Source organism: Erpetoichthys calabaricus, chromosome 7 (genome assembly GCF_900747795.2).
Source record: "Erpetoichthys calabaricus chromosome 7, fErpCal1.3, whole genome shotgun sequence".
Lineage (NCBI taxonomy): Eukaryota > Metazoa > Chordata > Cladistia > Polypteriformes > Polypteridae > Erpetoichthys > Erpetoichthys calabaricus.
In genome coordinates this window covers 98,797,526-98,822,971 of record NC_041400.2, presented here as the reverse complement: position 1 = coordinate 98,822,971, position 25,446 = coordinate 98,797,526, and the positions used below count along the sequence as shown (strand labels likewise).

Sequence of the window (25,446 nt, the reverse complement as noted above, 5' to 3'; positions counted from 1 at the left end):
TCTGTGAATTGTTTTTACTTTTGCAATTTCTTCAACATCCCCACGAGAGGGAAGTAACAACTGAGCAAGAACGTGTTAATATCTATTGTGTTAGTAACATCGCAGCAGTCTGACAATGTTAACCAGGACTTTGATGACATTATTCAACTATTTGGTAATATTTGGTCAGGAAAGCTCCATTATAAGTGCAATTATGATACAGTGAAATTACCAGTTTTTTGCAAAAGAAATATTAATATGCAATATCAAACTGAAAGGAATATTGCTACTAGTATACAGTATAAGTTTTTATTGTGTAATTCTGTTTGGTCCTTCTAGTTAATTTTTTCTTAAAAAAACATTAATATGCAATATTCAATTTATCTGAAAAAAATACATATGTTGTGTCTCATTATTAGGTTTATTCTTCTAGTCTGATATTGTTTATCAGTTCTTTTGATAACATTAAAACACGAAAGTATAAAAATAATCATTTTGTTTAGAGGGTCTGGTAAAAAAAATATTTTCCATGGTCCCGGCGTTGGTTCTCGATACCCCCTTTAGACTCGGGACCGACGTTTCGGCCTTATTACCTGCATATATATCCACTAAATTTACAGAAACAGAGTTGTTAATTTCAATGAAATAAAGAGAAAAATCGAAGGAAAAAAGTTACCAAACTACATGTATTCATCATGTTGTTGTTCTTGTTGGATATGCAATCTTGTTTTTCTGTTATTTTCCTAATTTAACGCAAAAGAATAAATATTTCTTTACTGAAACGCCACATAATGCCGGTTTACTATAAGGTTTGGCGAATATCTGCATTTGAAGCAAAATAACACGGCTTGCTTCACGGTTTCACAGTTCTGAATTGTCCGTATGAAGTGTGCGTCCGGGTTTCCGCCCTCCTTCCTTGAATCCTGCTACTCTAAACTGGCCACTGTCTATGTGTATAAAGTGAGTGGACATCGCGAGGAATTGAAGTCCAGTGCTGTCAGTAGTAGTCACCAGCACTCTCGTAATCTTGACTCGGATTAAGCGGCTCCGACAGCGGTTTTTAAGAGGGGTTTGTGGAAGCACGTTAACCGGGTACCCGTTGGTACTTCGCGATTAGCGAAGACATTTGATGCGCCATATGACGGGTTGCTAGGATTCGCTCAAGCCGCCCGCACTGTCAACGCAACGGAACCGGATGTATCCGGCAGCATCAAGATAAACTCCAATGAGAGGAAGGATGCGGCGGAAGACGTCTCTCTCAAGTAGGATCTCAGTGATTATTTTAACCGTTTAAGTAGACGTAGTTGTCTCGTTTTTTTTTTTAATCACTCGGATCACAATGTGTAAGAAATTGGAATAAAAATGTACAAATTTGGCGGTGAACAAAAGTGCGTTGAGACCGACAACCTGGAAGTTTGTTCGACACACTCGGGTTGACACTCGTTATGCTGACTTCAAAGTGGTGCCTCCTGCGAGAAGGGGTTATTAAAAATGAAACCAGCAGAATTTTCAGAGTGATTTTTAAACGTATTTACGAGTTTGAGGATATGTTTTTAGTTCCTTCATGTTAGGTTGTCATTGATGCCTGCAGATGGTTAAGGCGCTTAAATTAACCGTTTCATGTTCCTCTTTTGTATCATGTTTATAAAATAAAATCCTTCCCACGAATCGTTTTTGTTGTATGGCATTTCGTTTTCCAAACGGCAGCTACTCGAGGCATGATGAGCACGACTGCTGTAGTATTGAGTACCAGAGGAGTGGCAATAAAGACGGGAGCCAGATTGAAATCCCAGTCCAGGACACTGTTGTAGCTTGAATGTATGTGTGTTAACTGAAGCCCACGCAGAGTTCCTATTCTTATTTGTTTAATTCGTGCCTTGTCTCATCCTCTTCGGAAAGCGGTCAGGGTAGAGAATATTTTCATAAACATGTATGTGTCTACATCAAATCACTACTCATTAAAAAAAAATTATAATAATAAACATTTGTTTTTTCCTTTAAACATACCAGTGTATTTAATAAATTACATGTATGGACAAACTCCGTGTATTTAATAGTGAATAACCATTTACAATTGCTTTTTGAATAAACTCGCTGCATTTTGTTTGTTTTCAAAGGTCCATGTTGAATGTTAATGCACTATTATATGCATTGAGTTATATAGTTTTGTAAAAGTCATGTTAATTTGTTATCTTAATTTCACTGATTTTGTATGGCAGAATATACACGCCTGAGGAACGGATGCTCCATAGTAGCTTTTTGTTTTGCAGGAGGTCCTTGTAAAAATTTGAACAAATGTAGTCCAGTGGTGAGCAAAGCCTTCAGTGTGGTAGCTCCATACGTTTCCACTATGTTCATTATAGAGAACATCCTCTCCACAAGCTCATTGTCTGGCAAGCTCACTGCTTAATGATTGAGGAAAGAAATGTTTTTGTGAAGGATATGCTTCTGACTGAAAGTGGGGAATGTATTCACATCGTGTTTATCGGGCACTGTTCCATTCCTGCAACTTCTCCTCCACATACTTCAAATACAGGGTAAGGAAGGAGAATGCTGAGTATGAGATGGGGAAAAAGAGATATATAGATTAATTTACTGTGCCATGGTCTGACAGCTATTTTCAGTAACCACAGAATTTATTATTTTTTTTAAATAAAAAATGTTATATAAATGTCATAACCTCATAATGAGTGTTCATCAGGGTTCTATTACATGCACACAGAACATATTTTCACCTTTTGAACAGTCCTTTTTGTTTTTTTGTGCCTTCATCTCATTGACATATTCCAGGTGCAGGCCCTTTTTTTCTGTCATTTGAGTATCTGCTTAATGAGTGGCAGATATTCTTTTTATTTGCCACATATTCCAGGAGTCTGGATTCAAGTGCTTTTCTGGTCACCGTTCTCTTGAGTTTGAATGTCGTCCCCATGTCTGTGTGAGTATTCTGTTTTTTCTTTCACATTCAAAAGACATGTATGTTAGTTTAATTGGTGACCCCGAACTAGCCTCTTATTAAGTGTATGTGTGCTCTGTGATGGATGAGCACAATAGCTAGGGTTGCTTCCTGTTATGTACGCAATGCAGCCTTCTGTGCCCTCAATTGAGTTATGTTGTGGAACATAATGTTAAGAAAATTTGGGTGGAGTGGTGGCTCTGAGGCTAAGGAGCTACGCTGGTATTCCGGTTCGAATCCCCGTCACTGCCAAAAAAGGCCACTGCTCTGCTGGGCCCTTGAGCATGGCCCTTAACCTGTAATTGCTCCAGGGGCGCTGTACAATGGCTGACCCTGCGCTCTGACCCCAAGGGGTATGCGAAAACTACCAAATTCCTAATACAAGAAATTGTATAAGGCGAAACAAAGAACAAAAAAAAAAAAATACAAAAACATAAGTACAATTTTAAGGCATTGAAACAGCTACTAAATCAGTAGTGTCAGACTCTGATCCAGTGACGTCCACAGAAAATTCGGGTTTGAAAATGGTAGCTGTCCAGGAACTTTGAGTTTGAGACCCATGAGTTAGCTGATCATCTGTTTGCACCTCCTTATTGCTTGATTGCTGGTTAAGGAAAAAGCAATCAAACATCTTGAATCTTTAAAAGCAAGGCAATTACAATTAAGGCAAAGTATTTTCCATTATCAGAAGTAATTGGTTACTAATTTAAAAAGTGGCAGCCACTGTGCCCCTCCAGTATCTGAGTTTGACACAGTTATTACTAAAGCCAAAAAACCAGTATATGCATATATACACCTATGTTTGCCTTCTACAGTGCCAAAGCCATTAATTCAGCCTGATGTTCATGTCTTTCATTTGGCCAAGGAGATTCTGGAAACTCCAGACAGAGGGTTCCTGGGCTAGGATTTGAATCCACATATGTAGAGAATTGAGTCAGCACCATCATGATAGCAAAATATTATTTTAAAAAATGTAATTTAAAAACATATGCAAAATTCCATCCATCCATCCATCCATCCATTTTCCAACCCGCTGAATCCGAACACAGGGTCACGGGGGTCTGCTGGAGCCAATCCCAGCCAACACAGGGCACAAGGCAGGATATGCAAAATTCAATCACTATAATCTTATGTTAATTTATTCATTTTGTTTACTAGGGGGCTTTTCCCCCCTGCTCTCTTCAATCACTAATAGCCGGTGCTACACACCAGCCACTTCACGTCTCTGCCGCTCGCATATGTGGATTTCACTTTCACCAAACAACAAATCTTTTAATTCTTGCGGATATGCTTCTTCATTGGGAAGAAACACTTCTTTTCCCTGATGGCAACACGAATTAGATGATCTACAAGTCTCCAGACTTAAACTTTAAATCCGAACAATATATTCGATCTCTTTTTTGCTGTTCCGTTATTTCACTGAGCAATAATTTCTGTTTGTTTGCACTAATGCGATCTTTACTGTCATTTTTTTGAGACTTTCAAATTTTAGTATTTTCATTATCTCTAACCTGCTCTGCATGTGTATTGCACCAACATTTTTGAATTCTTTATGACATTCTACTTTGTCATCTACTGTTTGTCTTTTATTTCTCGCCCCGGGCTGGTTAAATCTCTTGGCACAAAGTCTCGTCTCACGGGACTTGAAAGTATCTCTCTGAAAAATTCATGTCTCGTCCCAGGATTTTTTTTATTATAATAGAGAGATATTTTGCTCCGCAATTTTTTTTCTAGAAATATACAGTGGTGTGAAAAACTATTTGCCCCCTTCCTGATTTCTTATTCTTTTGCATGTTTGTCATGGGTGGGTGGCCCAACCAGTTATTAGGTTCAGGGGGCAATTACTTTTTCACACAGGGCCATGTAGGTTTGGATTTTTTTTCTCCCTAAATAATAAAAACCATCATTTAAAAACTGCATTTTGTGTTTACTTGTGTTATATTTCACTAATGGTTAAATGTGTTTGATGATCAGAAACATTTTGTGTGACAAACATGCAAAAGAATAAGAAATCAGGAAGGGGGCAAATAGTTTTTCACACCACTGTAAATACGAGCATATATATATATATATATATATTTTTCAGTTTGGTATGTGATCTCTTGAGCGGTGGTTTTAAAGTTCAGTCCTGGGAGGCCTGCTTCACTGCAGGTGTTTATTCCAGCTGGTTTCACAATTAAGGTGTCATTCATATGTTTGATCCCACTGTTTAGTTATTGGACTACATATCATCTTCTTTTGGCTGCTCCCATTAGCAGTTGCTACAGCGGATCATCTGTATTTCTAGGATTTAATAAATGTATATTCTTTGCCAAAAGTTTAATACTTAAATTTTGTTATGCTGTTTTTTTAATTGACTTTTTACTGTAGTTTTTGATCATTTAACTGATTCATAATTTTGATGATGATTAACAGTGTTAATGTAGGAGCAATGTAGACACAATAAGCAGTGAATGCTAAAGGAGAGCCATTACTTCGCTTCCATTTTTGTCTGTTTGCTCATTAATAAATATTCCCTACAATTGAGTAAACAATTGAATATGGCAGCGAAGTAATGGCTCTCCTTTAGCATTCAGTGTTATCAGACTCTGGATACAATAAAGGGGTATACTATAAAAAAGGCTGAATGAAAAAGAAAATGACAGAAAACTTACAAGAGAATAAAGAACAGCTCACAAAATAATGAGGTCAGTTAAAAGTAAGAATGATGCACTGATCGTAAATTTGGTTGGAATAAACACCTTCATCTATGGGGGACCTCAAGGACTAAACTAGAGAACAATTTCTCTGGAGTTTGTGTCCAGTATGACTTAGGATGCTATATCTGAATTTCCAAGTAGCTGAGCACAAGTAATATGACTCTTCCTTGACAAGCTTTCAAAGGAATGTGAATTCCTCTTGAATAATATATCACATGACAACAGTAATGAGCCATCAAGAGTAAATTGGTGTGGCCATAACTATGGAAGGACTCTCACTGTACTTTAGTAGACCCCTTGCAACAGCCAGAAAACACACGTAAAATCCAATGAAGTAAAAGCATCTTCTATGCCATCAGTTGACTTTAATTTGAATAGGAAATATTGAAGCAGACATAAAGGAGAAATTGAGGTTACTTCCAAACCATGTCTAATAAGGTTATGTGTGTTGGTAAAGCAGAGGACCAGACAAAGATCAGTTCCAGCCATATGAAGCAGATGATATTTTTTGTATAATTGGGGGAATAAAGTGATCATTATTGAACTGAGCAAAGAAAATGCTTTTGATGAGAAATTATTGTTATAATAATATTGTTGTTGCACATCCTAAACAAAGTTGAGGCCTTGGCTCCTGTTGTCTTCTAGAAAGCAAAGAGACATTTATGACTGTTGCTGACATAGTGTCAGGTAAAGATATGAGGTGCTGAGTTAAAAGACTTTTACACACAGTCAATTTTAAAACTAAGTGAAGTGACATTTGTGGGTCAGATAAATTGCATAAAAGGAACATATTGGTGAATTAGTCTTGTGAATTTCCCCTTTATGTGAATTTCTCCTTGGGATTAATAAAGTATCTATCTATCTTTTTGTTAAACTAGGGTGCTTCGCTCGCCAACCCCCATGTTTGGATTACCAGATATACAATACAATTTATTTTTTGTATAGCCCAAAATCACACAAGATGTGCCACAATGGGCTTTAACAGGCCCTGCCTTCCTCTTGACAGCACCCCAGCCTTGACCCTCTAAGAAGTCAGGGAAAAACTCCCAAAAAAAAAACCCTTGCAGGGAAAAAATGGAAGAAACCTTGGGAAAGGCAGTTCAAAGAGAGACCCCTTTCCAGGTAGGTTGGGCATGCAGTGGGTGTCGAAAAGAAGGGGGTCAAAACAATACATGGAACAGAATAAATCCTCAAAAAAAGGATAATTTTTATAAAAATAAAATTTCTAGAAGTATGGAGTAGAATTTCACATTAGATGATATCACATAATATGATTTGGATTTGTTTCAAGTCCTGGAGACCTCATTCATCAAGCTGCCTCCCCCATTTTGCCATTCCACATCTGAAATAGCGCTAATCCGATGAAAGGACCCCTAATTCCCACATCCCCATTTATCAGGGATGACTTTACCTTAGGCAGGCAATCTACAATTTAAATACATTGTTATTTTCTTGGGAATTGTTACATATGCATTATTTTCACTTTTATTTTAAAAACTTTTGTAAAAACAATACTTGTTTCTTTATTTCCTGCCCTGCGTGTGGTTACATCTCTTTCTTGCCAGACGTATAATACTGCTCATGTTGTGAAGGGTGTTGCGGCTGAACGTACGCTAAGGATATGCCTTTGGATCATTTGCTGTCTTTTTGCTGCTTGCTACTTGTTGTTTTAAGAGCTGGGAGCACATGATGCTTGCCTGCCAAAAGCAATCCAACAACTGCTAGATTAGAGGTCTGTTGACTTGTTTTAAATGATGGCTGACTGCCTGGTCTCGCGTGACGTTGTAAAAGCAATACCTGTCTTTTATTTCTGGCCCCGGGCGTGGTTGAATTCTTTCTTGCAGGATGTATAACGCTGCTCGCGTTTGGGGGGGTGGAGGGGGTTGGGGAAGCTGCTGTCGCGCTGCCCTTCGATCTTTTTAAAGCCTGTACAGCCGCTGTCCTTTTTGCTACGGCCCTTGGACAATCTTTTGGCACCAAGTCTCATGTTTACGGTCCCCGTGAGACGCACCGTGGCAAGTCTCCTTGGTCTCGCAGGTCTTTAAAATGTCTTCCGAGATGATCACGTATCATAGCCTTGCATTTGCTTTCCAGGACAGAATTTTTTTTTTTATAATAGAGAGACATATGGTGAATTTAGTACATGTGATGCTGCAGAATAATGACATCATGCCATTTGTGGAACATCTTGGTGTTCCCATATTGTGATGGAGAGCTGATAAATTTCCAGAGGCATAATGATTTCAGTTGTTTTTTATTCTGTGTAATAAATGGTGGTTTGGTGATGTTAATGAGTTGAAATAATGTTTGCATCTTAACGACATCCCCTCAAACCCCATTCTGCCAACAAAGGTAACAAAGTATATCAAAAGAATGCAATTTTAGCCAGTCTGTATGCTGTATGTGTCAGTGGACTAAGGTAAAATAATGTACTGGACTTTACAAGGGTGAAAATATGCTTCACATTACTTTGTGTGCCTACACATTTTGAAGTTATCTTTTAATTGCTAGAAAGTTTATGCTTCCTGGACCAAAAAGGCAACATGGATGGATTTTGTTGATGATCATACTTTCCAGCAACCCATTGTAGTGAGAGCTGATACAACAATTAAACCTTGCAACTCAGTTTAAATATTGTTAGAATTTGAATACTGTTATGCTTTATTCAGACAACCTGAGAAATGTTGGTCCATTTTCTAATCTGCTTATCCAATTTTAAACATAATTTAAATATGTTTATAATCTAGAGTAACAGATGACTCGGATGAATAATGTTCAGTGCTGCAGACAGAAAATATATTTAAAAAAAAGCGATGGGTCAATTAAAGTTAATTAAGAGGTCCACTGCAAAATAAACCTTTAAATCTGTAAAACACGCAGTGTGCCAAACGTTAATAGGAAGATACACTATTCATTCATTCCTTTTCTGCGCGTTTTGTTTTGGTGGTTTTGTTATTTTTTGTTTTTAGTGCTTTGGGCAGCAAAAGACATTTAAATGGGTTGCATGCTGGCAAGATTTCCAGTCATTTGCAGGTGGAACTCAAATGCACTGTGTTAGATTCACCAGCATGTCTCTTTATGGCTTCCCCTGTGGGAAGTAATTGAAAAGAGAGAATGTGCAGATGAGAACTGAACCAAGATCCTTTTACTGTGAGATGGCAATGTTCCACTTTATAGTAGGAGTCTATTTTATTAAAAAAGTTCAGTATCATCCCTCCTGCAGTGCATGCATCCCAACCTTTTCAGCCAGTGTGTTTTTTTTTTTAGTTTTAGAGATGAGTGAATGAACCTAGTATGCTGCTACAAATTTTTCTTCTTGAGTACCTTCATAAAAGCATTGCCATATGAACCATATAAATGGACATGCTTTTCTCTTTGAATAACAAGTTATCTGATTAATTTGTGTGATCATTTTATGATCTCACAATTTTTTTTAAGAGTTCTATTCCATTATTTGGTAAAATTCAAAATATGAAAACGGTGACTATAGTAATACAATTCCACTGTAAAGTCAATATAAATAAGGCATTAGTAAATATAATAGCTAGTATTATTCTGTGCCCAATTTCAGTTCTTGATTTTTAGTCATGCTTAAGTGTTGGTGATCATTTCTTGCATGTGATCTAGCTCTTTGGAAAGATTTCACTAATACATGCATGTTTGTGAAATTTCCAAAGCATTTGTTAATGAAAGAATGCACATTTTGAAACTAGATAATGAATGAATAGTTCTAATTTTTACCTTGTTCCCAAGTGATAACTTTGGATTGTTTGCCCTAAGACCTGTTGTGATACTGTATCTTTCCTTTTTGGCACACATGCAGCCTTGTAATCTATTGTAAATACCTTGGTTTAAACATTGCACTGATGTCTCCATGGGAACGGGTTTGCCTTGATACACTGCCAAATCAGCAACTAATCAAATATATACATTTTTTTGTTTTTCTTTTGCTTTGGGTGTTATTTTTCCAAAGCTTGTGCCATAACACTATGAGTGAAGAAAATGCTGTCAAGAGAGATGAGATGCACAAGCCATCGCTGTTAATGGATAAAGGCAACTGTGACCATGAAGCTATAAAACCTAACACAAAGGTAAACAGAAAAGACTTTTCACATTTGTTTTTATTGCTGTAAAACAGAAAAATAAATGTATTTTTCAATGTAAACTGTAAATGAAAGCATTTCTATTTGATTAGATAAGATAATCACTTTCTTACTGTGCCAGGTATATAAGCCTTTATATAGAAAATATGTAACCTCCCACCTTTAAGGTCACCAATGCTTACTTTCTAACACTTCCCATTAAGTTCATATTGATTTCTCCACATTTTTACTTTATTAAGTAAAATCTTAGTACAAATCTTAGTGTTCATGTTTTCCATATTACATCATGTCATGTTTTAGTTTGACTCCAGATATATAAAATAAGCATTTTTATTTATTTCCTTTGGAAGGCATAAAATGTTAGGCTGAAATATTAGGGGGGAAAAAAGTAAAGTAAATTTAGCAAAAGAAAGCATTTATGTGTTTTGCTGGGTCTTTGACCAATCCATAATATTAAAGATTTATTTTGTGAAAGTTAAAAATTTTTCCCTATTTAGTGTTAGAAGATAACACATGTTAATGTGCCTATTCTTTTCATTTTTAATTGAAGTGTAAATGAAAATTGGAACAAAAACATACCCAATTTCTCAATACGTTTATTGAATTTTTCAAAATGCAACATCTGTCTTTAAATCCATTTTTATTTACAAAATGTTTGAACTCTTTACAGTAACATATGAGCAAAATGCATATTTGTTGACTGCTGCACTAGCTGCTTCATGCTGTATGCTCAAAATTTCAACTATATTGTACTTCACTGAGCTTGTGGGGTTACTTATTATTTGATTAGACAAGGAACTTATTGGCTACTGTTTAAAAGGTCTTCATTTTTTACCACTTACAGAGAAAATCTAATTGATCTTTTGTCTGAACTCTAGTATCTAGTGACGTTAACCTGAATTTTACAAATCAAAAGAGACAATATACTAATCTATATTGGTTGTTTGGATAGCTAATAGTTATACTTACCCAATATCTGATCCAGATATTTGTAAAACTTTTGATTTCCATGACACTTTATGTAAAGAAGTATTCCAAGTTTTGTTTTTTGACACACTTGCTTCTTAATTTACATTAGATTATGAAGTAACATTAACATGCGCTAAAGTTATATTAAAACTACTTGGTCACACTTAAGTGCATGTAATGCATACAGTATGTAAGAAATTAGGAACTAATTGCTAGCTGGCATTTGCCTGCAAGTTAAACGAAACATAAGCTAAAACGTAGTTATACATTTGTTACATATTTCAATAATGAAAACTAATGATAATAATGAATACTTTATTATTATGGTGATGGTAGCTAACATTGGGTTATTTATAATATAATACTACTTTGAGATTATGGAATCTTGAAGTGGGAGTGTTCAACGATTCTCAATAAATATGACTCAATGTTTTCTAGCCCTGATAAACAATGTAATCAAACTTACTGTAGTTAGACGAGGTTGTAACCACACCTTACATCTTGTAGTAGTCTGCTTGCCGGGTCATAAGCATTTGTAATAGCTGTAGCACAGGAATTGAGCATGGCACATCTTTCTCTCAGTCCATATGTGAGTGGAAATTAAGTAAAATTTTAATATTTTGTTGTTTTCAGTAATATAAACAGGACCAAAAAGATTTTTTTATGGATATTAATTACCTATCTTGGAAATAATTCTCCCTATGGTGTCCTTGCAGGGTACTTGAAATGTAGTATCAAATGTTTTAACAATATAGATTTTTATACTACTTTGTCTACTTCTGCCTGAGAAAGGTGCAGATCTCTGCTATTCCATGGCAGCATAGATTTCCATTTGTGTATTTAATAACTTCAGACTTTAGGTAAAAAGTAGATATTGGGCTATTTGTCGTTACTGTTCATTGATATAGCAAAACTACAACAGCTGTTCTTTATTTGTACACTTTTGTTTTAACATTGCTAACATTCCCACGGGCATCCATTAAGTAGTTTTTGGGGAGGAACAGAAAATCTCAGGAGTGGTTACATTGGTTTCTGAATGTATTCCTGTATGTATTGCTGTTGACCAGTAACGCTAGTCAGTTCTTACCTTTTTAATGCTAGTCAGTTACATCATAACAGTTTACTTCACAGAGAGAGATCTCAATTGTTTTGAGGTTTTAGGTGAATATCGTATTTCTATTGAAAAGTACTTAATGCTCAAGGGATTGCAAGGATCCCTGTATGATAATATGCAATAAATTTAAGGGACAACCAAGTTTTAGTTTTTAATAAAGCAATATTGTAAATTTCTACTTTGTAAACATTTGGTAAGCTTATGATATTTTTTCTGTAAAGCTTGGCAAGTTGCACTTATGACACCTGTGATTGTTTGCTGGTACAAGCGAAGTGTAGGTGTAAAGATGTAGGTATAGAGGAAATTGTGATCAGAGGTGTGGAAGAAAATGAATGCAGCACTGACAAGGTGAGCATTGGATGTGAAGAGGCAAGAAGCATGAAAGAAAAGGTGCATGCCAGATAGCAACTGTAGTGCATATACTGTAGGTACACTTTCGTGGCAGTACAAGCTGTTGGAAGTTGACTTGTAAAAGAGGTTATACAAGAGACATAGTCATGCTACTGAAGGTTGCTGATTCAATTATAAATCTATGTGGATCATGTCTTCACCAGTATTACCAATTTGTACTTGGAGCTGTATTCTGTACCTCTGGACTTAATTATGTAGCTTTGCTGTGCTTTGTTAGATTGACAAGTTTTATTGAATTGTGAATTAAACAGTGCTTTGTTAAGCCAAGTTATGGTGCACTAAAGTGAAAAAAAAAAAACGAGCCAAACTTAAGATGTTTTTAAAAATCCAAATTAGAAAGTACATAACAATGTAAGTTGTATAAGGCAAGGTTAAAGTTACTGCAACATGTTATCTTTAAAAAGTTGGTGCAGTGTTTTCAGAATTAAATTCAATAAGTCATTTTTTAATGATGTGTGGTGGTAGGAATTACAAATAATTTTTGCTTACAAGCCCCATGACACACTGCTGTTTCAGTGGTCAGTAGATACTGGATTCCTCTTTGAGAATTACCTAAATTTCTTTTACTGGTTTAAAGTAATTTTTAAGGGGTAATTGGCAAGCTTCTGTTAAACAGGTTAAAGTGTATAACAGAGAGCACATAAAGATAACGCAATATATTTTAGTGACTGACTTGTCAGCAATAAGTAAAGTATATTTTTATGTGAATCACTTTGCATTAGTGTGAATATGCATTTTCTTAGCATTAAGCTGAGTGACAGATGGAGAGTTTTTTTTTTTTTTAATAAATAATGCTAGTAAGCATGGATTTTGTGCTTCTGACAGGAGATGGATAATAAAGATGCCTATGTAATTCCTATAAGATATGCACAAAATCCTGCAGAAATAGGAGAGACCACCTTTCTACAGGAAAATGGTCAACAGAGCAATCAGGAACATGACTGCTCCTCAGAAGAAAGCCAGCTTCAGAAGGGACTTTGCTCGTGTCCCCCACATGGCATCTTAGCCAATGTGATAACAAAAGGTAATTTTCTTCTTCTATAAATTGCATTTAAAGCAGATTGTTTTCATCATATGAAACTTGATTTAAATAAATGGGAAATTATGTTAATAGCTCATTTAATATGCATAAGTAATTTATTTAGACTAAGGTTCTGTGAGTACAGTAACTTCTAATTTTTTATTTCAATCACTATTTGGTTTCAGATATTCTAAAGTAAATTGATCACATTGATCAAAGTAAAACAATATAGTGCAAATAAACTCTAGTAAGATAGTTTGCTTTTATAGAATATATAAGTTTATATAAGCCTTGGTATAGGGAAACTGTAGAATTTCCTTTTATGTTTTCTTTTATGCATTGATATTTGAATGCTTTAGGAACCTAATTTGAATGTAATATGTATATACTAACTAGATGTATTTCTGTGTGTAAATGGCTTGTCTTGACTCTGTGTTTCATGTAGAAAATGAATTACACAATATACATCCTAATGCACATTTTATTTATATTTATATTATTTTGTTTTTACAGAGAAGTGCTTTAAAGCTAGAAAAAAATGAGGCAATACACTATTAAAATAGTACAATCCAGCTAGGTGCCTAATATTTTTTTTTTTCTTTATGCCTGTTGAATCATGTTTATTTCTGAGTGGCAGCGACCAAGTTATGCAAGGCTTAGATAAAATTATAATCAGTAACAAGGCATGGGGATGTACTCAGAAATTCTGTGAATATTATTTCTAAGAAGAGTAGCCAGGGTTAGGGGATGTGCAGATCAGAATCAGTACTTATGGATGTAGATCACTGTGTCTAAAATAAGAGGCCACCGTAATTGTAAATTCCAGCTGTGTGAGGGTCAGAACCAGGAACTCAAAAGATCAAGTTGTTTCCTTTTCATCTGGATGCTACCTGAAAAAAGAATTAAAACCACCACTGTAAGAGTGTTTCTGAGGGCCATTCCTTAAAAATCATAAGGTGGTGAGGCCAGTTGCATAGACACATAGGACATTCTGCTAAGGTAGCGATTTAATTAGTGCTACGGACAAGTCTATGAAGTGGCAGAGACAGACCGCTGTCTTGAAGCTTGACTGGCAACATACAAACAATAACACTGGATAAACAAACATAATTTGTTAATTACTTGCTAGACAGCTTATTTAAGAAGAGCACAGCAGCAGAGCAGTTATACTGGTGAGATAGAGCTGAAGGTTGGATAGCTACAATTGAACAAGACCCTGAAAAGTAGACCGGGTAACCTTTGCTCCTGGAGAGACAGTCAGCCTACAGCTTCAACAAAAACCTCTGGTAGCAGTGTGCAAAAGTTATTGAACTTTATAATCAATATTTTACTGGGTTTTGACAGGATCCAAATGTTTAATTTAATTATTAATTGGCATTAGTTTTCCTTTGAGGAACTGTTTTGGCTTTCTTGCTTGAATAGCCTGTATCATGTCCTGCCACAACAGTCCTTTTCAACAAATATGTGGACACTGACATGGCCATAACAAAACGGTAAATATCTTTCAGCTATTTGAATTTGCTGGAATTCTAGAATCATTCTTATGTGAGGGTGGAATGAAAACATTAATAATGATGACATGCTGAATAAAACTTTTCAGCTCAGTCTCAATGGGATTTCACTCTGTTGTACCACTGTTCCATCAAAAGCTGGTGTCCTTTGGGTTACAAAGAGGCCAAGAAGCTTTTGAATTGCAGAGAGCAATGAGAGAACTCATCCTCCTGCAGGTTGGTCAGCTTCTAAGCAGCACACTTCTTTATGTGGTGGCATCAGGCTAAGTTCTTTCCCAGTACCTCGCTTTGACTTGCACAGCCAGATGATTACAGATCCTAAATATGAATTTTAGATTCATTTGTCCAGAGAACTTTGTTCTGAGTATGTACAAGACCATTTTTCTTTTGAAATTAGTATAAGCAGAATGATAATATACCACTGTACTTTGTTATATTAGTGATTGACATAGTTAAACCTGCTTCAACCAATTCAGGGTTATGGGGTTTTCAGCTTATTCAGGTAACACTGGGTACAAGTTCGGAAATAACCCCGCACAAGACCCCAGTCCAATACACAGTTCATGTAATATACATGTCATTGGGGATCTAGGTAAAAACTGGAATACCTCTAGAAAAAGATAAGAGTAAACATGCAAACATCATTCAGACAGCATTTGGGAAATTACACAGTTATGATTAGGAGTACTTACAGTTTCTCAAAAATTCAAAGGTTTGTGCAGATTACTGCATGATGTATAATGCAAAGTAAAACCAAATTGATGGGTTTCTTAATTTTAAATGGCAGAAGCCTTTTAAATATGAATCTGGCGATAGATAGTCTCTTTGATTAGTTACTTTGGTGTCTATTTCAGGAATTGCTTATGTTACCTCATTGATTACACTGATAGACAAAATAGTTCAGTTATTTATACAAAAGCTATTTTTTATTTATCTATTTCTTGCTAATTTGCATCTATCAATTACAGTGGAGTCTGTGGATGTAAATTTATTTCTTTTAGAAAAGTATGGCAAAATTCTAAATAAGAAAATAATTACGGAAATGAAACATTTAAAAATGGTAATAGGCCACAAATTGTTATGATGTGAGAAAGACTAAAACTGAAATAAAATTGCATTATTTCCTATTGTAGTTATGGTGGCAGCACTACTGTTTGGACTTGTCTGGTCAGTTACAGGAGATGAGTGTTTACCTGGAGGAAATCTGTTTGGGATACTGCTATTACTATTCTGTGCTGTAGTAGCAGGAAAATTATTTGGTCTGATTAAAATACCAACCTTACCACCTTTGCCCCCTTTGTTAGGTAAGTGTTCTTTCCTTACATAATATTAAATGTATAATTTTTAAAGTTTGTTTTTTTTAATAAAATATTCTAAACTCAAATAAGTAAAATAGATGTACTATACTGAAAGGCTGTAACAAGTTTTTAGAACCACATGGGTTTTGAGATTACTGGAATGTGTGTAGCAAATAAGCAACAAAGATGGCCAAGATAATATACCCAGTATTCTCGTAGCTACAAGGAGGTCTATGGTGTTTAGTCCTTCACTTTGGATACTCTCTACTCTGTTTTTCTGTCCTTGGAGGGCATTAGACTGATTATATGATGTTTGTCATTTCCAATGTCTTGGGAATTGGGTACAGAAACCATTTCCAGTGTTTCCTTTCCCTTGTTCCATTTCAGAATGAATGGCCACATTTCTGACAAAATGAAAACATAATTATAGCACAGACCAACCTAAATTTAATTTTTGCATTAAAATTACTGAAATTTATACTTATAACCAGGGCTCAGCGTCCGCAGAATAAAGGTAAGTTCCAATCCATATTACTAACCGAGAATGCTAAACCGGATGGACGCAGGGACATCCGGCCATGGGCCGTAGCCGCAAAAAGACGTACTGCGCAGGCGCCCCAAGAAATGAGGTGCCGCGAGAGGCGGCCAAGACCACAGAAAAAAGGAGTGAGCACAGAAAAAAGGAGTCAAACGCAGGCGACGCACACAGCACCGCACGAGCAAACTCCCCCCCCCCCCCCCAGACACACACACACACACAAGCAACGGACGGGACACATACAAAGAGGACGATTCAACAAGCCCCTGGCACACAAAAAAAAAAGAGCACGCAAACCCCCCCCCCCCCACACACACACACACAAGCAACGGACGGGACACACACAAAGAGGAGGATTTAATCCCATTGCACACGAAACAGGACGCACAAAAAGAGGAGGATTCAACAAGCCACAAGCACACAAAAAAAAAGAAGCCGCGAGCACCACACAAAGCCCATTGGACACGAAACGGGACAGACTACGGACATAGCACACGAAACGTACACAAAAACGACGATTCAGACCCACGACCACAGTAACATAAATAACAAATGACACACAAAGCCCCATTTCTAAATGAACCGTCCGTATTAAACATACGTCATCTCAACACGTTCACAATATGCAGCATAGGTAGATCTCATTACAATGAGGCACTATTAACCGTTCAACCGCAGAAAAGGCTCCATATTAACAGTGAGTGCGATCCTCCTTATTACTTATCCATATTTCTCACGCTCAAGAACAAACAAGTCATGAATTCACGATCACAGGTACAAAACGATACCGCTCGGATAACGGGACCAAACACAATTCACACTATACAGCATAGGTGGATCTCATTACAATAGATAGATAGATAGATAGATAGATAGATAGATAGATAGATAGATACTTTATTAATCCCGATGGGAAATTCACATTCTTCAGCAGCAGCATACTGATAAGGCACTATTAACCGTTCAACCGCAGAAAAGGCTCCATATTAACAGTGAGTGCAATACTCCTTATTACTTATCCATATTTCTAGAAGAAAAAATGTCTCGGCTCCAAAAACGCAAAGCTCAACTAAAGCTTCTAACTAACGATGTACCTGAAAGTGAAATCTTTATCAACTGCATTAGATCCTACAAATCGGTATCCACTATGAACATTAACGGTGGCACTGCATGTGACATCCGTCTTGCAAAAATGTTAATTATTGATGAATGTACAATGGCATCCAGTCAGTTACTCAACACCATTCATAAACTTATACAAACGTTTATGAATAATAATATTCGCTTTAGAGGAAAGGTACTTTTATTAGGAGGAGATTTTAGACAGTGCTTAGCTATTCTTACACATGCCATGCGCTCAGCTATTGTTCAGTGCACCTTAAAATACGCAGACAATTGGCATTGCTTTCAAAAGATACAGTTAGTAAAAAAGATACGATGTCCAGAACCAGATCATAACAATTACTTATTACAACTGGGAGATGGTACACTCACCAATACAGATGGACTTCACCCACATATTATTACAATTCCTCAAGCCTTTATCTGCGACGACTTAGTTACAGACAGATTTGGAACAGCAATCTCATTAGACCAAATGCCCCTTTTAACACAACGCACTATATTATGTCCAAAAAATATTAATGTGGAAAACATAAATACACAAGTCATTCCATTACTTCCTAGAGAGACACAACTCTTTCTAACCTCTGACAAACTTGACTCTGATCACAACAATAACCATCTTCATTGACATTACAAGTTCTGACCTGGAATTACCTTTTACACTTAAACGGCGTGTACAAAGAAATTTTACAATAAACCTTTACACTGTGCCACACACTTTATTGTTTGCTTTCTATTTGCATCATCTACACCTTCACACTATTCTATATCTCATTCATACATCACGCTCTTTGTCATTCCCAACACCAGGGGTTGGCGAACGAAGCGAGCAGGGGGCGGAGCCCCCTAGTATTAGCCATAACTGAATCATCCATTTTGGAGTCAAAACCAGAGATCAATTATTATAATAACAAACTAAAACCAGTTCACTGTTATAAATAATATTATTATAAGCTTCTTGTAGCTTGATATTGTATATGGCAGAATAAGGAAAGATATATTTGTCTGGTGATGCTTCCTTCATTTGTGCATGACCTGAATGTGCACTAAGCTTTGCGTTACTAATTTCAAGATGTATCTTCTCTCTGATTTTCTGCATTTATATAAAACTTTCAAACTTAATTTGGTCAAATCTTCATGTTGGAAAAGCAATCCAAAGTTTGGTGCATCTTTTATTTATTTAGTGTAAGGTGTTTACACATGCACTCATCACTACTGCAACCAAAGTGTAAATTGCTTTTTTTCCACAAGAACATTGAGATTTGCATAGTTTGGTTTACTATATAATTTTAAAAATGTGTTACTTGTTCATTCACAATCCATTTTATTTTCTATTCACTTTTGGTTGAATATCTAGTAACCTTCATTGTGAAAAATATGTAGTACTACAAAAACTAAACATAAGGTGAATACTTTTTCACCATGTTATATCATATATGCTAAAGTGCAGTTGGACTATATAAACATAAAACTGAAAAGTATGTTTGTGTCCAACATGTTGAATCCACCAGGGCATACATAAAGTGCCTATAAAAAATATTTATGCCCCCCCTTTTTTATTTAAAAAAAAAAAAAACAAGTTTTCACATTTAATTTTTATAAAACATTGAATCACTGTGGATTTAATTTAGGTTTTTTGACACTAACCAATACAGTGGAACCTCGGTTCATGACCATAATTCATTCCAAAACTCTGGTCGTGAACCGACGCAATTTCCCCCATAGGATTGTATGTAAATACAATTAATCCGTTCCAGACCATACGAACTGTATGTAAATATATATATTTTTAAGTTTTTAAGCACAAATATAGTTAATTAAACCATAGAAAGCACAGCGTAATAGTAAACTAAATGTAAAAACATTGAATAACACTAAGAAAATCTTGAACAGAGAAAACTAACTGCAATAGTTCGCGCTATAGCACTACAAAAATGAACATTTGAAAGAATCCGTAATTTAATAAACCACCAAGAAAAGTAACATTGCAACAATGCACACTACGAACCGATCGCTGTAAACAGAAGTGAAAACAAAATCAAGCCCAGTGCATTCTTTAACTGCCTTCTCTACCTTATGAGTCCAGCCCCCTCTCTCTCTCGCTGCCTGTGTGTGTGAGTCTGTCTCTCTCTGGCGCTGCCTGTGTGTGTGCGCGGCTCTCTCTCGCTGCCTGTGTTTGTGTGTATCGCGCGCTGTCTCGCTCTCTCTCTTGCTCGCTGCACAGGAAATGCACAGGGAGAGACTGAACATGTACAAACCGAATGGAAACTGGCTTGTTCATATACCGAGTGTGTGGTCGTGAACCGAGGCAAAAGTTTGCAAGTACTATTCTCTGCAGAACACTGACCCGAGTGGGTGGATTTCAAGTACTGGAAGTGTATTACAGTGGGCGGTTTCAAAGCGTTGTTCTGATTGGCTAAAACAAACACTGGGTGGATTTCAAGCGGAGTAGGCGGGTTCCATTGGAGTTTCTGATTGGCTAAAACGACAACTGGGCAGATTTCAAGTTAAGTATCTGATTGGCTGTGTGACGGGACTTCTTATCATACCGGAAAAAGAATCTTAGTCTGGATGCGTGCAGCACAGCGCGCAGAAACAATGGCATCAGATCGGATGCAGTACATGACCCCCTTTTACTGTATACAATGACGCTGCAAGTCCCCATCTCAGTTGAATTAAACATTGAAATCACAAAGCACAAGACTTGGCATGAAAAACAACGTATACAGTAATCCCTCCTCGATCGCGGGGGTTGCGTTCCAGAACCCCCCGCGAAAGGTGAAAATCTGCGAAGTAGAAACCATATGTTTATATGGTTATTTTTATATTGTCATGCTTGGGTCACAGATTTGCACAGAAACACAGGAGGTTGTAGAGAGACAGGAACTTTATTCAAACATTGCAAACAAACATTTGTCTCTTTTTCAAAAGTTTAAACTGTGCTCCTTGACAAGACAGAGATGACAGTTCCGTCTCACAATTAAAAGAATGCAAACATATCTTCCTCTTCAAAGGAGTGCGCATCAGGAGCAGAGAATGTCAGAGAGAGAGAGAAAAAAGCAAACAAAAATCAATAGGGCTGTTTGGCTTTTAAGTATGCGAAGCACCACCGGTACAATGTAACGGTAGTCTTTCAGCATTTTTTAGAGGAGCGTCCGTATCCTCTAGGTCAGTGTGTGAACAGCCCCTCTGCTCACGCCCCCTCCGTTAGGAGCAGAGAATGTCAGAGAGAGAGAGAGAAAAACAAACAAACAAACAATCAAAAATCAATACGTGCCCTTCGAGCTTTTAAGTATGCGAAGCACTGTGCAGGAAGCATGTTGCTTGATAAAGCAGCTGCACAGAATGGAGCAACGTGAAGGTAATCTTTCAGCATTTTTAGACGAGCGTCCGTATCGTCTAGGAGTGCGAACAGCCCACCTGTTCACACCCCCTCCGTCAGGAGCAGAGAATGTCAGAGCGAGAAAGCAAACAATCAAAAATCAATACGTGCTGTTTGATCTTTTAAGTATGTGAAGCACCGTGCTGGAAGCATATCGCTTGACAAATCAGCCATATGTAAGCCCAGCAAGGAAGAGAGCAATGTGAAGCGTATATTGAGGAGCGGCCGTATCCTCTAGGGGTGCGAACAGCCCCCGTGCCCACAATATATTTGAGGAGTTTTATTTAATACGTAATACGCGCTCTGGTTGGGTAGCTTCTCAGCCATCTGCCAATAGCGTCCCTTGTATGAAATCAACTGGGCAAACCAACTGAGGAAGCATGTACCAGAAATGAAAAGAACCATTGTCCGCAGAAGTCCGCGAACCAGCAAAAAATCCGCGATATATATTTAAATATGCTTACATATAAAATCCGCGATAGAGTGAAGCCGCGAAAGTCGAAGCGCGATATAGCGAGGGATTACTGTAAACCACAACCAAGGCAGGTAAAAGTTAGTAAAATTGACAATCATGTAAAAGATAAAAATATAAAGTGCTTAAAAGTGTAAGGTGTAATGAGTGCCATATTACAGCAGCCAGTACATGTATTATGAACAAGATTTATAAGTATGGATATTAAAGACATTCAAAGTTATTATTGAACAACTGGAATTCTTTTTGAAATAAGCTGTTCGGCAGTCTGTTAGTGCGTATTTTGATTGACGTTACGTTTTCCTGAGGGCAGAGGTTCGAAGTGTTGATGACCGGGATGAGACATGTCCTTGATGATGTTCTTTGCTCTGCTATGGTACCGGGTGTTGGCAATGTCCTCGAGTGAGGGAGCCATTTGTTTTAAAAGCTGGTGTTAGGTTTGTGGAATATCTACACATGAATAATCGTATAAAAGGTAAAGTGTATGAGCATTGCACAGAGACAGAATATTATATAGGAGCTATATACACATTAATTTGAATATAGTAGCAGAATATAAATATATATTGGACAAAAGAAATATTGGTATTGTACAGTCATGTTACTGTGCTAAGGGGATGGGGAGGTAGACAGAATGTAAACATAACACAGTGACGAGAATAAATGTAATGTGCAGCGTATCTGACATTGACATCCAGAAGAATGGTAGGTTGATTAAAAAAAAAAAGCATGCTCAGCAGGAGATCGCGTGTGGATGTGTGTAGTTATAAATTGGAACAGTACCGCTTAATGCAGAGCAAAGCAGGCACATTACACATCCCAGCTCATCGCATTTTAAATATTGAAAGTTAGTGGCGGAACCAAGCCGTTACAGTTGTATTTTGCAGGTTGCGTTCCAGTTTCCCTGTTTTTTGTCACCGAAAAAAAGGTTTAACGATGATTGGATGCTTGAAACCAGCCCATACAGCTTTGGGAACGCCCATACAACTTGGGGAACGCCCATTACGTTTTCTGATTGGATGCTTGAAACCCGCCCATACTGCTTGGGGAACACCCATATTGTTCTGCAGAGACACCCTTCTCAAAGTTTGGCGAACTTTTTGGTCGTAAACCGATTTGTATGTGTACCGAGACGTTCGTGAACCGAGGTTCCACTGTAGATAAAGACTATTTGATGTCAAAGTGAAAATAGATCTCTGCAAATTAACCTACATTTTTCGGCATTATACCCTCTACTTCTCAAAACTCTTCCAGAGAAGCATCCTCAAGGCATGATACTGCCCCTACCATTGTTAGTTATTGATATTCCGTGACTTGAATATTTTCTTCTTTTCTTCCTGTGTTATGTTTTTCAATCACCTTTTCATGGGGTTGCTTGGAATATTCTTTTGTCTTCATTGTGTAGGTTAGATCACAATACTGGCTTTCTTCAAAATGGACCTTCTAGATTCAGGTGCATTTATATTACAGTCAACTGAAACCCATTGACTGCAGATAGGTGATCTCCATTTAGCTAATTATATGATTTCTAAAACAAATTGGTTGCACGAGTAATGATTTTGGTCATAAGATGGTTAGGACTTTGGTCAGTGTCATATTAAAGAGAGTAAATATTATGTAATCAATTTATTTTGTGTTTTATATTTGTAATTTAGATCAATCTGTAGGAATGTGCTTTCACATTAAAGAGTCATTGTCTGTTGATCAGTTTCAGAAAGCCAAGCTTTCCACTGTTAATGTTGTATATCAATAATCTCTGACAATATCCAAAGAGGTGAATATTTTTTATGGGCACTGTACTTTATTTAATGGGTTATTTATAAATTGCAGCCATACCGGATCTCATAAATCCCTTCCCCAGTCCCCATGGTGAATATGTTAAAGGGAAACAACCACATTTTTCTGTCTTTTAATAGTGAAAAGTTCTTTCTTGTGGGAGCTTTGAAAAAAATAAAAGAATGAAATGATGGCAACCATTGTCCTATAAATTGGTAGAGAAGAGCGGACTGCTGATTTCACTGGTCTGTAATTGAGTTTGTGGAAGAGCTCATATGCCAAGAATCAATGTGGCAGTTAGAGGACAGCCTGGCCATGCATGGCATAGCTAATGACACCATATGGATTTTTGGGATTTTGAGTTCTATCACCACTTTAATACAGAACATTGACATCCCTATTCCTCTCTTTTCTGACAATTTTTACAAAAGGGACATTTATACAAAAGGAAATGATGTTACTAAGTATTGCCCAGCTGCTTATACAACTACTAAAGATATTCTATTGTTGGATAAATGTAGGAATTTCTATAAACAATGCTACTTTACTATGAGATTTTATAGAATGATTGTCTTAAAATATGAATGTCCTTTTTGCTTTTGAAAATTTACTGCAGTCACATTAGAAGGCAGTATAAGAAATACATATATTAAGGTTTAAATAAACTGTTCTGTTAATCAGATATTGTGCGGAATCCAACCTTATAATGTGTGTCTGGTTTCCATTCCATTCTTTAAGGCACTTTGGTTTTCTTCCCACATCCTCAAGGATGCACGGGTTAGGTTAATTTGTTGATTACATATTGCCCCACTGTATGGGAGCATCTGTAAGTTGGCCCTCATTTTCTGCCTCTCAAACAAATGCTGCTAGGAGAGACTCTGGATCCCTGACACCCTAAAATGAATAAAAAGTAGATTTGAGAATTTTTCATAATTTGTTACAGAGTGAAGTGAAAAAGCTAAAATTAAATAAATTAATGGAACCAGACCACATTAGTCAACGTGCTTAAAGTAGCAATTATTTTATGAGTTTGTATTTATATTTTCAGAGAGCAGTATATGCTGAGGAAATTCTTAAAAGACCTAAATCTGGTAAATATTGCAGTATTTAAAAAAAAAAAAAAAACCTGTAGTTTATTTAACTCATCAATTAAATTAATGTTAGTCCTTGCAAATGACAAGATGGAAAAGCATCTATCCAGGAGGAGTTTGTTACTGCACAAACTGGATGTGCGTTTAGACAGGTAAGGTCCTGTTTTACCATCATGCTGTATATATACTAGTAAAACAGCATGTAGTTTCATGGAGAAGAAGTTAAAACATTTTAAGTAGTTGAGTGTATGAAAAGTGTTTGACTTAATGTGTTGAAAAAGCTTTTGACACAGCATTTCATGAGTGCCTTGTCAAGTTATAAGAGTGATTTGAACTAAAGTGCTCAGATAAAGTAAACTTAAAAAATGAAGCAAAGAGTTTATGATTTAAGTATCCTTTTCTGAATTAGATGAAGAAGTGACGAATCACAGGGCTCACACATCTTTTTAGATCATTTAATACAAATGTAAAAATACTGAGTTAGCGTAAACTGGCCTGATTTGGGTGTTCATAAGAAATGTAATGATTTACTTCATGAGGAAGAAGTATATAATAAACAAGAATTTGTGATTTTTTAACTCTAATAGAGGTCCATATAGGGCTAGATCCTTAGTAAAGGATCAAAAATCATAACAATCATCATATTCATAATCATTGACCTTCAAATAGTCGAGAATCAGTAAAGAATCAGATATCAAAAATATTCTTATATTCGTGATCACCATGTGATCTGCTTTTTTTTTTTTTTTTTTTAAGAAGTTTTGTGAATAAGAGTAACATTGACCCCTCATATTCCATTAGCAGGTGAACCCCTGGAGACGGTTGCTGTGGCATGCACAACTTCAAGTCCTTGCCCTTCTGATCATTTCTGCTGAAGAGACTAACTGGTTTACCCTCTATCATTAGGGTGTATTTTGCTGCACAAAAATATGGTCCACAACAGCCTGAAAATTAGGGTTTTTTTTTCAGGTCTAGAGGGACAAAAAATAGGGTGGGGAGGGAAT

General features: G+C 36.6%; 1 protein-coding gene across 2 annotated transcripts in view; it reads left to right on the top strand.

Moving 5' to 3' along the window:
• The first annotated feature begins 1,067 nt into the window (after window positions 1–1,067).
• Window positions 1,068–25,446, top strand: part of LOC114654585 (sodium/hydrogen exchanger 9B2-like) — a 68,403-nt gene continuing 44,024 nt past the window's right edge. Inside the window, exons 1-4 of one of the 2 annotated variants that reach the window (XM_051929643.1) lie at window positions 1,068–1,241; window positions 9,605–9,722; window positions 13,054–13,252; window positions 15,894–16,064. In XM_051929643.1, coding sequence (XP_051785603.1) covers window positions 9,621–9,722; window positions 13,054–13,252; window positions 15,894–16,064 — 472 coding nt within the window. In that variant the 5' untranslated portion in view covers window positions 1,068–1,241; window positions 9,605–9,620. Of the gene's footprint in view, window positions 1,242–9,604; window positions 9,723–11,215; window positions 11,293–13,053; window positions 13,253–15,893; window positions 16,065–25,446 lie in introns of those variants that run through there. The other variant, XM_051929642.1, reaches the window with a different exon arrangement.